Source organism: Mycteria americana, chromosome 8, assembly GCF_035582795.1.
Source record: "Mycteria americana isolate JAX WOST 10 ecotype Jacksonville Zoo and Gardens chromosome 8, USCA_MyAme_1.0, whole genome shotgun sequence".
NCBI classification, from domain to species: Eukaryota; Metazoa; Chordata; class Aves; order Ciconiiformes; family Ciconiidae; genus Mycteria; species Mycteria americana.
The window spans coordinates 28,130,157-28,142,922 of NC_134372.1; the positions used below are offsets into that span (position 1 = coordinate 28,130,157).

General features: G+C 64.4%; 2 protein-coding genes and 5 non-coding genes across 12 annotated transcripts in view; 1 reads left to right on the plus strand and 6 right to left on the minus strand.

The window, feature by feature from the left end:
• Positions 1-11,775, minus strand: part of IL34 (interleukin 34) — a 56,613-nt gene extending 44,838 nt beyond the window's left edge. Inside the window, exons 1-7 of one of the 6 annotated variants that reach the window (XM_075510456.1) lie at positions 11,667-11,775; positions 10,366-10,548; positions 10,158-10,261; positions 9,780-9,857; positions 9,510-9,683; positions 5,378-5,516; positions 4,795-5,287 (exon numbers count right to left, since the gene is read on the minus strand). In XM_075510456.1, coding sequence (XP_075366571.1) covers positions 5,268-5,287; positions 5,378-5,516; positions 9,510-9,683; positions 9,780-9,857; positions 10,158-10,261; positions 10,366-10,393 — 543 coding nt within the window. In that variant the 5' untranslated portion in view covers positions 10,394-10,548; positions 11,667-11,775 and the 3' untranslated portion in view covers positions 4,795-5,267. Of the gene's footprint in view, positions 1-4,794; positions 5,288-5,377; positions 5,517-9,509; positions 9,684-9,779; positions 9,858-10,157; positions 10,262-10,365; positions 10,799-11,666 lie in introns of those variants that run through there. The other 5 variants (XM_075510452.1, XM_075510454.1, XM_075510455.1 and 2 more) reach the window with 5 other exon arrangements.
• Positions 379-3,270, plus strand: LOC142413526 (C-signal-like). Its single transcript, XM_075509747.1, has 6 exons — positions 379-618; positions 1,093-1,144; positions 1,377-1,564; positions 1,670-1,828; positions 1,939-2,049; positions 3,157-3,270. Exons 1-6 carry the CDS (start codon positions 481-483, stop codon positions 3,268-3,270), a joined length of 762 nt encoding a protein of 253 aa, XP_075365862.1. The 5' UTR covers positions 379-480.
• On the minus strand, positions 5,589-5,659 carry TRNAG-GCC (transfer RNA glycine (anticodon GCC)). Its single transcript has one exon. It is a non-coding gene; the product is annotated as a tRNA-Gly (tRNA).
• On the minus strand, positions 6,556-6,626 carry TRNAG-GCC (transfer RNA glycine (anticodon GCC)). Its single transcript has one exon. It is a non-coding gene; the product is annotated as a tRNA-Gly (tRNA).
• Positions 7,633-7,703, minus strand: TRNAG-GCC (transfer RNA glycine (anticodon GCC)). The gene has a single exon. It is a non-coding gene; the product is annotated as a tRNA-Gly (tRNA).
• On the minus strand, positions 8,396-8,466 carry TRNAG-GCC (transfer RNA glycine (anticodon GCC)). The gene has a single exon. It is a non-coding gene; the product is annotated as a tRNA-Gly (tRNA).
• Positions 9,084-9,154, minus strand: TRNAG-GCC (transfer RNA glycine (anticodon GCC)). Its single transcript has one exon. It is a non-coding gene; the product is annotated as a tRNA-Gly (tRNA).
• Positions 11,776-12,766: the final 991 nt, after the last annotated feature.

Consider the following 12,766-nt stretch of genomic DNA (forward strand, 5'->3'; position numbering starts at 1 on the left):
CCTCTTTTCTTTTAAATTTTTTTTTTGGTGGTAATTCCCCTCTTTCCCACCCACCCACCCCCCTGATTTTCATAGTCACTGCTACAAGTAACGAATGCACTGTGAAGATTCCAGTATTAATAAAGGTTGTACTGTAATTAATAACCTCGCCTGCGGTCCTGTGGATGTGCTGGTACCCTGGGGTCACCCCAATAGTGGGGGACAAGCGGCAAGGTCCCATCACCCCTTTGGGGTGCCCATGGCTGGGGGGGCGGGTGCTGGGGGGCGCAGGGGAGGTGAGGCATCCCCACGACCAAGGTGGTGGGTGACTCCCGCGACGCAGAAGACCATCCCTCTGCCCTTCCCCTCTGGGAAAGGGGGTGCAGGCGGTGCCCCCTCCACCCCTCCCGGCTGCACCCGCAGCACCGCCTCCCGCACGGCCAGCAGGGCTGGCTGCCAGACCCGCCGGGGCGGCACAACCGGCTGCGGCGGCTGGCGGGGATGGAGGGACCGGGCGCGGACAGCGTCCTGCTGACCGGCTGCGACGGGGGGCTCGGCCTGGCGCTGCTGAAGGGCTTGCTGGAGCAGCCCAGGCCCCCCCGGCACCTCTTCGCCGCTTGCCTGGACCCCCAGGGGAAGGTAAGGAGGGCGCCGGGGGCGGACGGGGGTCAGCCCCGGGACGGGCTGGGAAACGCAGGGCCTGGGGGTGCCAGCATCCCCACCTGCCTTTGGGGGGCTGAGCGTCCGCACCCCGCACTGCGACTGGGCATGGAAAAATACATATGTTTATACATATTTAAAGTTTTTGCTACTCTTGGCATAGATAAGTGCATGGCGGGGCATGCCGGGGGGGCGGGGAGGGGAGTTGCCTGCAGCCCCCGCACCAGGGGCATCGCTGCCGGGGGCTTTGAAACCGCTGGGGCTTTGAAACCGCCGAGGGCTCAGCCGGGTGCAGAGAAGCAGCGACTCGCCCCGAATCTCTCCCACTGGGGCTTGTCAAAACCTGTCAGCCATCGCACACGGGGCCGCCCAGTTCCCACCCCGGCATGGCATAGGGCCACCCCTGCCGAGCCCCTCCACCTGACACACACTCCCCCCCCTTTCTCTGTGTAGGCTATCAACGAGGTGGCTTTGGGCTGCCCCAGCGTTGTGGTCCTGCCTCTAGGTAGGTGCTGGGGCGGGAAGGGGATATAGCCTCTCGGGATTTAATGGTACCCGTGGGTGGCTCCAGGAAATGCCACCCAAGCAGGCACGTCCCTCGGTTTGGCTCAGCCCAACCAGGCCACTGCTGGGACTAGGGTGCTTGGTGGCCAGGAGCTGTCTCCCACCATGTCCTACGGCATCTTGCCTGGGACATGGCCCCCAGCCTGTCCCCAAGCCCTCCTGTCCCCTTGCAGATGTGACAGATCCCAACAGCATCAAGGCAGCGGTCGGGAAGGTGCAGGAGGAGGTGGGAAGTGCTGGTCTCAACCTCCTGATCAACAACGCCAGCACCATGCGCCACAGCACACTGGCCACCGAGACGGCGGAGAACATGACCCTTGTCTACACCACCAACACCATCGGGCCCCTGCAGACAAGCCAGGTGAGGCCACTCACACCCCTGTCCCAAATACTTGGGGGAGGGGGTGGGGGGGGTGGGGGGGGTGGGGGGTGGTGGTGGTGATGCCCGAGCGCCTGTCCCCCACAGGCATTCCTGCCCCTGCTGAAGGAGGCAGCTGAGGCCAAAGGGCAGCACGGGATGAGCTGCAGCAGAGCTGCCATCGTCAACATCTCCAGCATCCTGGGTTCCATCGAGGTGGTGGAGGCTTGGGAGGAGCGGCAGGACGTCTGCTACCGCTGCAGCAAGGTACCACCGCCAGGACAACAGGGAGGAATTTGGGGGGGGTCTCCTTCTGTGGGATCCCCTGCCTCTGGCCATGGCAGTGCCACCCCATGACAGTGGTGGTTGTGCCCCAGGCTGCTCTGAACATGCTCACCAAGTGCCTGGCCCTGGAGTATGGGGGCAGCGGGATCCTCTGTGTGTCTGTGGACCCCGGCTGTGTGACACCTCCCTTGGAATGGGGGACGGTGAGTGACAGGAGATGCATGGCCACCCTGGCTCGGCAAAGTTCCACAGGCATCCCTTCCCGGGGCATCCCTTCCCATGGACATCCCTTTCTACAGGCATCCCTTCCCACAGGCATCCCTTCCCTGGGGGCTTCCCTTTCCATGGGCATCCCTTCCTCAGGGGTATCCCTTCCCATGGACATCCCTTCCCTGGGGGCATCCCTTCCCACTGGCATCCCTTCCCATGGGCATCCCTTCCCAGGGCATCCCTTCCCATGGACATCCCTTTCTACAGGCATCCCTTCCCACAGGCATCCCTTCCCTGGGGGCTTCCCTTTCCATGGGCATCCCTTCCTCAGGGGTATCCCTTCCCATGGACATCCCTTCCCTGGGGGCATCCCTTCCCACTGGCATCCCTTCCCATGGGCATCCCTTCCCAGGGCCATCCTCTCCCATGGATATCCCTTCCCGTGGGCATCCCAGGCATCCGATCCCATGGACATCCCTTCCCACTGGGATCCCTTCCTGGGTGCATCCCCTCCTGTATGCACCCACAGGCCCTTGTGCAGCCCCTCCGTCCCAGGGGAGCTGCGCCACTGCAGCAAAGGGCCAACTCCAGCCTCTCCCCTAAACCATCCCGTTTCCTCCCTTTTTGTTATTTCACCTCCCATCCCAATCGTGTGTCAGCAGAGGGCACCCCGGCCCCGCGCTCGGCTCCGGCAGGAGGGCTGCATCCCGGGTACTGCCTCCCCAGCACCCCACGCACCCCGGGGCCATCATCATTCCAAATTGGTCTTCGCCTCTGACCGTGTCAAGGGGAGGCAGGCGAGGTTGGAGATGAGCAGCCTCTTGCGGTGTAGCCAGGCAGGGCTTACCCCCACACTGGCTTGCAGAGTGAACAAACGAATCACTTTTTTTATTAGGAACTGTAAAATTACCCTCCATCCTTATAGCACCCAAATTAGGGATGATTAATTTGTGCAAAGCTGCATCCCTTGGCTGCTAGAGCATCTCTAGCCTCTCCCAACCTGCCCCAGCTGCAGCTAGCATCCCACTGCGCCCAGAGCTGGGGGTGCTGGGAAGAGGTTTTTGGCTGATTTTTTTTCCCTGTGCTCTTGAGTCTGGCAGGGCCCGGTGACAGTGGAGGAGAGTGTGCGGGGCATTCTGCGGCTGCTAGCCCAGCTCTCGGCCACCAGCAATGGCACTTTCTGGGATTGGAGAGGGCAGAGCCTGCCCTGGTGAGAGCAGGACCTGGACATGGTGGCCGCTGAGCTGAGTAAAGTTAATTAATTGCCCTTTCCAGGCTCACTTTGGTTCTGTGGGATGAGAACATGAACCCCCTGCTTGGGAGGTGAGAGCTGGTGTCGCTGCCCCCCCGCCCCCCCGGATGCTGAGTTGGGCCAAGGCAGCAGAGGGAAGGATGCTCCAAGTGTGGCCCTGTATCCCAGTGCCAGGCTCTGCCGGGGCATCCCCTGGGGCTGAGGGATTGCCCGGGCATCCTCACACTGCCCAAGGGGCAGGTCTGGATACGGCCCCACTCTATGGCTATAAGCCATGCTGGTTGGTGGCCTGGGGGCATCCCAGACAGCCCCAAAACCGTGGACATGGGGCATCCTTACCGGTGCCCAGCTCTCACCCTGCTAAACACAGCTGTCCAAAAGCAGTCGGCCTTTCCGTGCTCGCCCCAAGGATGCCAATGGGCTTTTTTCTGCTGGCCGAAGGCAAGCAAAGGCTCTTCCTTTTCCAGCAGCTGGGGGTTTCACAGCAGGAGCATGTCCCAAGCCCTAGTGTGTCCCTAGGGATGTCTTTTGGGACCTCAGCACCTCGCCCTGGGCTGACCCTCCCTGCATCCGTCCCATCTCACGGTATATCACAACATATTGCAAACAGGTTCCAATTCCCCATCACTTGAGTGCGTTTCCGTGGCCACTCTCAGTTGACATTTTTGAAGCCATCCATCGAAAGAGGGACCAGAAAAAAAACCATCTCAAGTGGGCACTTGGGCTGGAAATGCAGGGCTTTGGCATGCCTTGAGCCCAGCTGTTTGCTGCGGGCATGCTCCAGAAAGCCCGGTCAGGGTCGTTTTGCTGGGGCAGCTTCAGTTTTCCCACGATGGAGGAGCACAGGGGACCATTCCCACGCTTGACGTGAGGGAATGGGAGGTGGGAGCTCAGCCCCGGGGGCTTGGGCAGCCCCAGGTGGGGCTCTGGACCACCCGTGGCTGTTTGTTAAAGCCAGCAGGGATGGGCAAGGGGGTCCCTCAAATTAAAGCCCTTTATCAAGCAGCAGATCATAGTTGGTGGGCTTTATATGAGCTCTGCGTGGGCTTTATATAAACATGAACCATGGCTAGGCATGAAGTGGGGAGGAGGAGGAAGAGGAGGAGAAGGAAGACATTGCATCCGCTCATGCTGCAGTGCCCACAGCCTCACCTGCACACTCTCCTAGACTTGTAACCCTAGGTAGCCTGCAGCAAGGAATACACCAGTTAAGGGCCACAATAGCTGATTAAGGTAATTAACTAAGCTGGGAAGGGGGGAAGGCAGCTGGCCAGCCCCCAGCCCCTCCAGCACGCCGCCCACACCATGCTGCCAAGCACAACAAACAAATCCAGATGTTTTCTTGCTGGGGAAGTGGCTGGGGCTGACGGCAGTGGCTTGGCAGGCAGTGGCTCTGGGGGTCCCTATATCAGGGCGAATATCTCCCCTGCAAAGCCAAAGGAGGGGACTGACACCCCAAATGAGGAGGCAGCGGAGGCAGCTGGGGTTCTCTCTGCTGGTCCTTTATTTCGGGTAAGGTTGGAGGCTCCCGGGACCCGGTTGGAAGCTGAGCTGCAGTGCTGAGCGCTAGAGAATTACCTGGTGTTTAATGAAAGCTGAGGAAAAAAATACAAACCGAGAGGAACCCGGTGATGCCCTTGCCCTCGCTGCAGGCAGGGCAGGGCAGCGTCCCAGCCCCAGGCAGCCGGCAGCTGCCTGCCTGCAGGGGGCTGAACCGAGCCCCCCCAGCTCACACCCGTGCAGAAGGTGCCTGCCATTTCAGATGGGGCCGACCCCATGGCCGTGCACAGTCCCAGGGTCCCGGAGGGGGTGGCGTTTGGTCCGGGAGGGGGTGGCATTGGTCCCCCTTTGCACCTTCCTTGGGGACCCCCAAGGGGCTCTGCTGGGAGCGGCAGAGCAGAGGCAGCATCCTGGACCCAGGGCAAGGAGAAGGCGTCGAGCAAGGGGTCTTCTGCGGCATTAGGTGGACTCCCACCGACCTGGGCAGAGGGGACAGGCGTCACCAGGTGGGGCAGGACCCCCATGCGGGGCACCTCCATCCCCCAAGTCCCCGCCCAGTCCCCACTCACAGGGCGCGCTGTAGAGCATCCGCATGACCTTGAGGCAGTTGTCCAGCAGTGCCTTGGGGCGCACGGCCTTCCTCCGGCTCTCAACGCCCACGCTGTGGACCAGCTTCACCAGGTCAGCCACCACCACCTCCACGTCCGTCTGCAGGGACAGGTCACTGGGGCGTCACCAAGATGTCCCCCCAGGACACCAGGGTGCAAAAACTGCAGCTGCTGCATTGGCCGGGAATCGAACCCGGGTCTCCCGCGTGGCAGGCGAGAATTCTACCACTGAACCACCAATGCCAGATGTGAAGCACCGCACAGCCCTGCCCCACGGCCCCACACCCAGCGCGGGCAGGGGGGAGCAGCAGCAACAGGCACTGCCAGCTGGGAATCCCCCCCAGAGAGGGGACCCCAACAGACAGCTCTCATGATGGGGATGAGGCCACAAGAGCACCTCTTCCTGCTGCCTCAGACATCACCTCCAGCAAGGGGGGTTGTCATTAGCCTTCAGAGTTAACACTCTGATGAGAAGACCAAGCAAAGCTCATGCTCTCCTTGGAGGGGCTGCAGAACCTGCCCTATGGCACAAGACACCCCAGCCACACTTTGGGTTCACCCTGGAGATGCAGCTGTGACAGGCCACCCCCACCCAGCACCCAAATGAAGTTCCTTGTGGGCTGCAGCAGCACCCTCCAGTCCCAAGCAGCCCCCATTGCCCTGGGGCAGGGACCCTCATTGCCACCGAGCCACAGACACTCACTGCCACTGAAAGCCAAGGTGACTTACTGCCACTGAGCCAGGGACTCTCATGGCCACCAAGCCATGGACAATCACTGGCCCTGAACCAGTGCCCCTCACTGCCACCAAGCCAGGGACCCTCACTGCCACCAAACCAGTGTCCTCCACTACCCCTGAGCCAGGGGCACTCACTGCCACTGACCCAGGGCCCTCACTGCCACCAAGCTCCCAGGCAGCTCCCTGCCACAGACCCTTGGGACTCACCAAGGGGTGCTGGCTCTGCCTGCAAGTAATGCCACCCCTGGGGGGCTGTGCACCCACACAGGGGCCACAACGGACGGCGGTGCCAGGGGTGCCCAAGGGATTAACTCTGCCTCCCCCCCCCCCCCCCCCGCCCAGGGTACCCCAGCAGCCCCCGAGCCCCCCCCAGGACACCAGGGTGCAAAAACTGCAGCTGCTGCATTGGCCGGGAATCGAACCCGGGCCTCCCGCGTGGCAGGCAAGAATTCTACCACTGAACCACCAATGCCAGATGTGAAGCACCGCACAGCCCTGCCCCACGGCCCCACACCCAGCGCGGGCAGGGGGGAGCAGCAGCAACAGGCACTGCCGGCTGGGAATCCCCCCCAGAGAGGGGACCCCAACAGACAGCTCTCATGATGGGGATGAGGCCACAAGAGCACCTCTTCCTGCTGCCTCAGACATCACCTCCAGCAAGGGGGGTTGTCATTAGCCTTCAGAGTTAACACTCTGATGAGAAGACCAAGCAAAGCTCATGCTCTCCTTGGAGGGGCTGCAGAACCTGCCTCATGGCACAGGACACCCCACCCCAGCCACTTTGGGTTCACCCTGGAGACCCAGCTGTGACAGGGCATCCCCACCCAGCACCTAAATGTAGCTGCCTCCAGGGTGCAGTGGCACCTCCCAGCCCCAAGCAGCCTGCGGCCGCATGGAGCCCAAGTTGAGTGGAGGGGGCTGTGGAGGTGAAGGGCAGGACATCAGGGCCGCATTGGCTGGGAACCAAACTCGGGGGGGGGGGGGGGGGGGGGGGGGGGGGGGGGGCGGAATTGTCCCACTGAGCCACCAATGCCAGATGTGGGGCTGCCCACAGCTGCCCTATGGCTCTGTGGCCTGGGCATCCCTGACAGGGGCCAGCACCCCCCACTGCTCCTGAGCCAGTGTCCCTCACTGCTACAGAGCAAGGGACCCTGATTGCCACCAAGCAAGGGACCCTACCTCCACCAAGCCATGGACCCTCACTGCCAAAAAGACAGTGTCCCTCCCTGGCACCCAGCACAGATGCTCCCTGTCACCAAACCACCTCATCCCACTGCCCCCACAGTGCCACCAAGCCAGGGACACTCACTGCAGAGCTGGTGCTGCCACCCTTGCAGCCTGAGCACCCGCACAGGGGCCACAGGGACATGGCCAAAGGGACAGTGTGCCCAAGGGAGCAGCTCTGGGCCCCCCCCACGGGCACCCCAGCAGCCCCCAAGATCCCCCTGGTGACACCAGGGTGCAAAAACTGCAGCTGCTGCATTGGCCGGGAATCGAACCCGGGCCTCCCGCGTGGCAGGCGAGAATTCTACCACTGAACCACCAATGCCAGATGTGGGGCACCCCACAGCCCTGCCCCACGGCCCCACACCCAGCGCGGGCAGGGGGGAGCAGCAGCAACAGGCACTGCCAGCTGGGAATCCCCCCCAGAGAGGGGACCCCAACAGACAGCTCTCATGATGGGGATGAGGCCACAAGAGCACCTCTTCCTGCTGCCTCAGACATCACCTCCAGCAAGGGGGGTTGTCATTAGCCTTCAGAGTTAACACTCTGATGAGAAGACCAAGCAAAGTTCGCTCTCTCCTTGGAGGGGCTGCATAACCTGCCCCACGGCAAAAGAACAACCCAGATACACTTTGGGTTCACCCTGGAGATGCAGCTGTGACAGGCCACCCCCACCCAGCAGCTAAATACAGCTGCCTCCGGGGTGCAGCTGCACCTCCCAGCCCCGAGCACCCCCCATTGCCCTGGGCCAGGGACCCTTGCTGCCTCTGAGATGCAGACACTCACTGCCACTGAAAGCCAGGGTGACTCACTGCCACCAAGCCAGGGACCCTCACGGCCACCAATCCCCCTAGCAGCTTCCTGCCACAGCCCCTCAGCAGTCACCAAGGGGTGCCGGCTCTGCTCTGCCCAGCCAGTGATGGAAGTGCTGGGGGGTGCCCAAGGGAGAACATTTGGGCTCCCTTCGGCAGCCCCCAAGGCCCCCCCAGGACACCAGGGTGCAAAAACTGCAGCTGCTGCATTGGCCGGGAATCGAACCCGGGCCTCCCGCGTGGCAGGCGAGAATTCTACCACTGAACCACCAATGCCAGATGTGAAGCACCGCACAGCCCTGCCCCACGGCCCCACACCCAGCGCGGGCAGGGGGGAGCAGCAGCAACAGGCACTGCCGGCTGGGAATCCCCCCCAGAGAGGGGACCCCAACAGACAGCTCTCATGACGGGGATCAGGCCACAAGAGCACCTCTTCCTGCTGCCTCAGACATCACCTCCAGCAAGGGGGGCTGTCATTAGCCTTCAGAGTTAACACTCTGATGAGAAGACCAAGCAAAGCTCACACTCTCCTCAGAGGGGCTGCAGAACCTGCCTCATGGCACAGGACACCCCACCCCAGCCACTTTGGGTTCACCCTGGAGACCCAGCTGTGACAGGGCATCCCCACCCAGCACCCAAACGCAGCCACCTCTGGGCTGCAGCAGCTCCATTGAGGCTGCAGAGGCTTGGGAGGAGAGGCAGGACCTCTGCTACTGCTGCGGCAAGGTGCTGCCACCGGGAAAATGGGGATGAATTTGTGGGTCACCTTCTGCAGGATCCCCCTTCTGGCCGTGGCACTGCCACCCCATGGTGGTATTGGTGATGGTTGCGTTCCCTCTGCCCCCAGCCCCGCCGGCCCCCCAGGGGGGTTTGCAGGCAAGAAAAACTCATGCTGCATTGGCCGGGAATCGAACCCGGGCCTCCCGCGTGGCAGGCGAGAATTCTACCACTGAACCACCAATGCCAGATGTGGAATATCCCCCGGCGCTGCCCCACGGCCCCGCACCCCGGGTGCCAAACTCTGCCCCGCAGCATCCTGCCCATGCTGGCCCTCCCACAAGACTCACATGCAGGGGGCTGCGCACGCCCGTGGGTGCGTGTCCTCACAGCACATCTGTGTGCTATGTGGTTGCGTGTACCACTTGTGCCCCCCACATCTGTGCGTGTGCCATGTGAGCATGCAACATGCGTGTCTGCATGCACAGGCATCGGGTGCTTCCACGCTGTGTGTATGCAGCAGCTCTGCAAGGGGTGTGCAAGGCTGTGTGTGAGCGTGCGGCCGGGCTGGGAGTGCCAGGGGAGCCCCAGGGTCTCCCCACCTGCCGGTACTTGCTGTACTCCTTGCCCAGGGCATCGAAGAGCTGGAACAGCTCCTGGGTGTACTTCCAGGATGGATGCTTCTCTGGCAGCACCTCACGGATCCGCAGCACTGCCTGGGAGCTGACGTGGAACCAGAGGTACCGCAGTGCCACCTCCGACACCGTCCTGTTGCGCTGCAGGCGAGAGGGTGCCCCGGGTGAGACCCAAGGCAGCCCCTGCGGGTCCCCAGAGCATCCCCATCACGGGGCAGTACCCTGCTGCCATCGTACCAGGCGGGTGATGTTGGACGGCCGTAGCACCTCTTCGTACTGGACCTGGACCGTGTAGTCAGTGGGGAAGTAATGTTTCTGGAAAGGCAGGGAAGAGCACAGGGGATGGCAGCAAAGTGACAGGGACATCCCTGCCAGTCTCAGCGTGACACTGGGGAACCGGTGGGAAAGCCCTTTGACATGGTCAACCCCCAAAGATGCACCAGCAGAAGCAGCTCTGGGCACCTTTTGGCACAAGTTGCCCCCGGTAAATAAAACACCCCCCAGCACCCGGCCACTGTAGAGGCAGTGGGTGCTGCCCTCCCATGTCCCCCCTACAGCAAACCTGGGCCCTGCAATGCCACGTGTCCCCTCACCCCCCCTAAAACTGGGGGTTACCATGTACTGCAGGCGCATCTTGTACTGCAGCTTGTCCTGGAGCAGGCGGGTGAGCTCGCATTCGCCCAGCGCAGCAGCCTCCAGCCCCAGCGCAGCCAGGATACCTGGGCAGCCAAAAGTGAGCGGTGTCAGCCCTCCCCAGGGACACCCACTGGCACTGGGGTGACCCCCGAGGCCATCCTCCCCCGGGTCCCCAAGCTGTACTCACACAGGACGGCCGCGTAGCCCTGCTGCATGTTGACGGCAGCTGTCGGCGGAGCCCCGGGCTGCACCTACATGGCCAGAGCTCACCGGGAGCCTCCTGGGCAGCGGTGCACGCAGCAGGGGGACAAGGGACAGGTGCGGGCCCTGGGCGCTGGGCTGCTCTCCAGTAGCCCCGGGCGGTTGCCCCCTGCCATGGATGGGGGGTCAGTCCCCCTCCCTGGCCATCCCCGCTGGCTTCTCCTCTCCAGCTGGCTGCAGGGAGGCAGCAGGTCCCGGGGCCATCACAGGGTGCAGGCAGGGATGCGCTCCAGGGGTTGCAGGACCCCCCTGCACTGCAAAAAGGGATCTGGGGGGAGAAAGCCCCGGCTGCAGCCCCAGGGCAGGTGGGCACCCAGGCTGCAGCCCCCAGGGAAGGCACCCGCTCCGCGCCCCGGGGGCTGTGGGACAGGGACGGCCCCACATGAGCCCCGGGTGGCCCCAGAGGGCTGTGGGTCGCCGTGGAGCTGTGCTCGGGACAGGCCTGCCAGGGGTTCCTCCGGTGCCACTCCCAGGGGATTTCCAGGGCGGGGGGGGCCCAGCCCAGCACTGTTATCCCAGCAATGAGTTTGTCCGGCCTCAGCAGGAGCTCAGCCAAGGAGTACTGGGGGGATGGGGCTGGTGAAGTGGCCAGGCCACTCCACGCTGGGTCCCCACGCAGAGGGGGACGTGTTGTATCCCCACGCCCATGCAAAGGGGGCTGTGCCATGTGCCCACGCTGTCACCCCACAGGAAGGGGACCATAGCGTGTCCCTGTGCTGTGTCCTCCACAGCGTGTCCCCACGCAAAGGGGGAAGTGTTGTGTCCCCGCACAGCGTGGCACACACAGAAGGGGCCATGCCATGTCCCAGCACAAAAGGGGCCCCTCCCACGTCCCCACACCACGACCCCGTGCAAACGGGGCCACGCTGTGTCCCCACGCCATGTCCCAGGGTAAGCAGCCGGGCCGTGTCCCCACACCGCGTCCCCACGCGGGGGCCATGCTGTGTCCCCACGCTGTGTCCCCACGCCATGTTCCCAGTCCACGTCCCCACGTGAACGGACCCGCGTGCCATGCCCCTGCGACATGTCCCCACGCAAACGCGGCCGGGCCGCGTCCCCACACCGTGTCCCCACGCGCAGGGGGCGCCGCGCCGTGTCCCCACGCGGGGCCAAGCGTGACCAGCCGCAGCCCCCCGCCGCACACCCCGCGGCGGCCCCCGCAGCACGGCCGCCCCCGCGCGGACCCGCCCCCTCGCGCCCCCACGCGCGAGGCGCCCGCGGACCCACCTGGCGCGGCGCGCGGGGCCGCCGGCGCGGGACGCGTCTCCCCGCGGGCGGCGGCGGCGGCCGGGCCGTGCCCGCGCTTCCCGGGAGGCGGGCGGGGGGCGGCGGCGCGGGGAGCGGGCGGGGCGGCTGCCGGGGGCCGGGCGGGGAGCGGGGACCGAGCGACCGCCCCGCCCGGCCCGGCCCGGCCCGGCCCGGTCCCGTCCGGCCCTGCCCTGCCCTGCCCTGCCGCGGGTGCTCGGCTGCGCCGGCCGGCTGTCCCCGGGGTGGGGAGCTAGCCCAGCCGCGTGTCCCCGGGGTGCTCAGTTAACGCTGTCGGGTGTCCCCAGGGCGCCAGGCTGCCCTGGCTGGGTGTCCCCGGGGTGCTTAGCTAGCCCAGATGGGTGTCCACAGGGTACGCAGGTAGCCCAGCCGGATGTCCCTGGGGTGCCCGGCTCGCCCAGCTGGGTGTCTCCAGAGTGCTCAGCTGTCCCTCCCTGCTCCTTGGGGTGCTTGGCTACCCCAGTTGGGTGCCCCACAGGTGCTTGGCTGCCCCAGCTGGGTGCCCCTTGGGGTGCTCAGCTAACCACGCTGCATGCCCCCCTGCTCCTCAGGGTGCTGGGCCAGCCCTGCAGCATGACCCCAGGGCGCTCACCCAGCCCAGCTGGGTGCCCACACGCACCCCAGGGTGCTCAGCTAACCACGCTGCACAGCCACAGGCTCCCCAGGGTGCTCTGCTTTGCCAGCACCGGCACCCCAGGGCGCTGGGCTCCCCTGGCCAGATGCCCCAGGGTGCCCTCCAGGCTGGGCACCCACAGGTGAGTTTCAGGGCACTCGAAGTGGGTGTCAGCCCAGCATTTCCTGGCACGCGCCCCGCACGGTGGGCTGGGGAGGCTGTGCAGAGCCCGCTCAGAGGGGCCGGTGGATCCCTGGCTGTCCCCCAGGGCACTCCCGCTCCCTCTGGCCCAAGCCCACGCTGGTTTCTCAGGATGCTTCGGGCCTGAATCCCTGCCAGTGGCAGGGGATGGGACACCGTCCTCCCCTCCGCCACCCTGAAAAGCCCCTTGGGAGAGCTGGCAGCCTCTGTGCTCAGGGCTGCTGGGCGTCCAAGGGGTCAGCGAGAG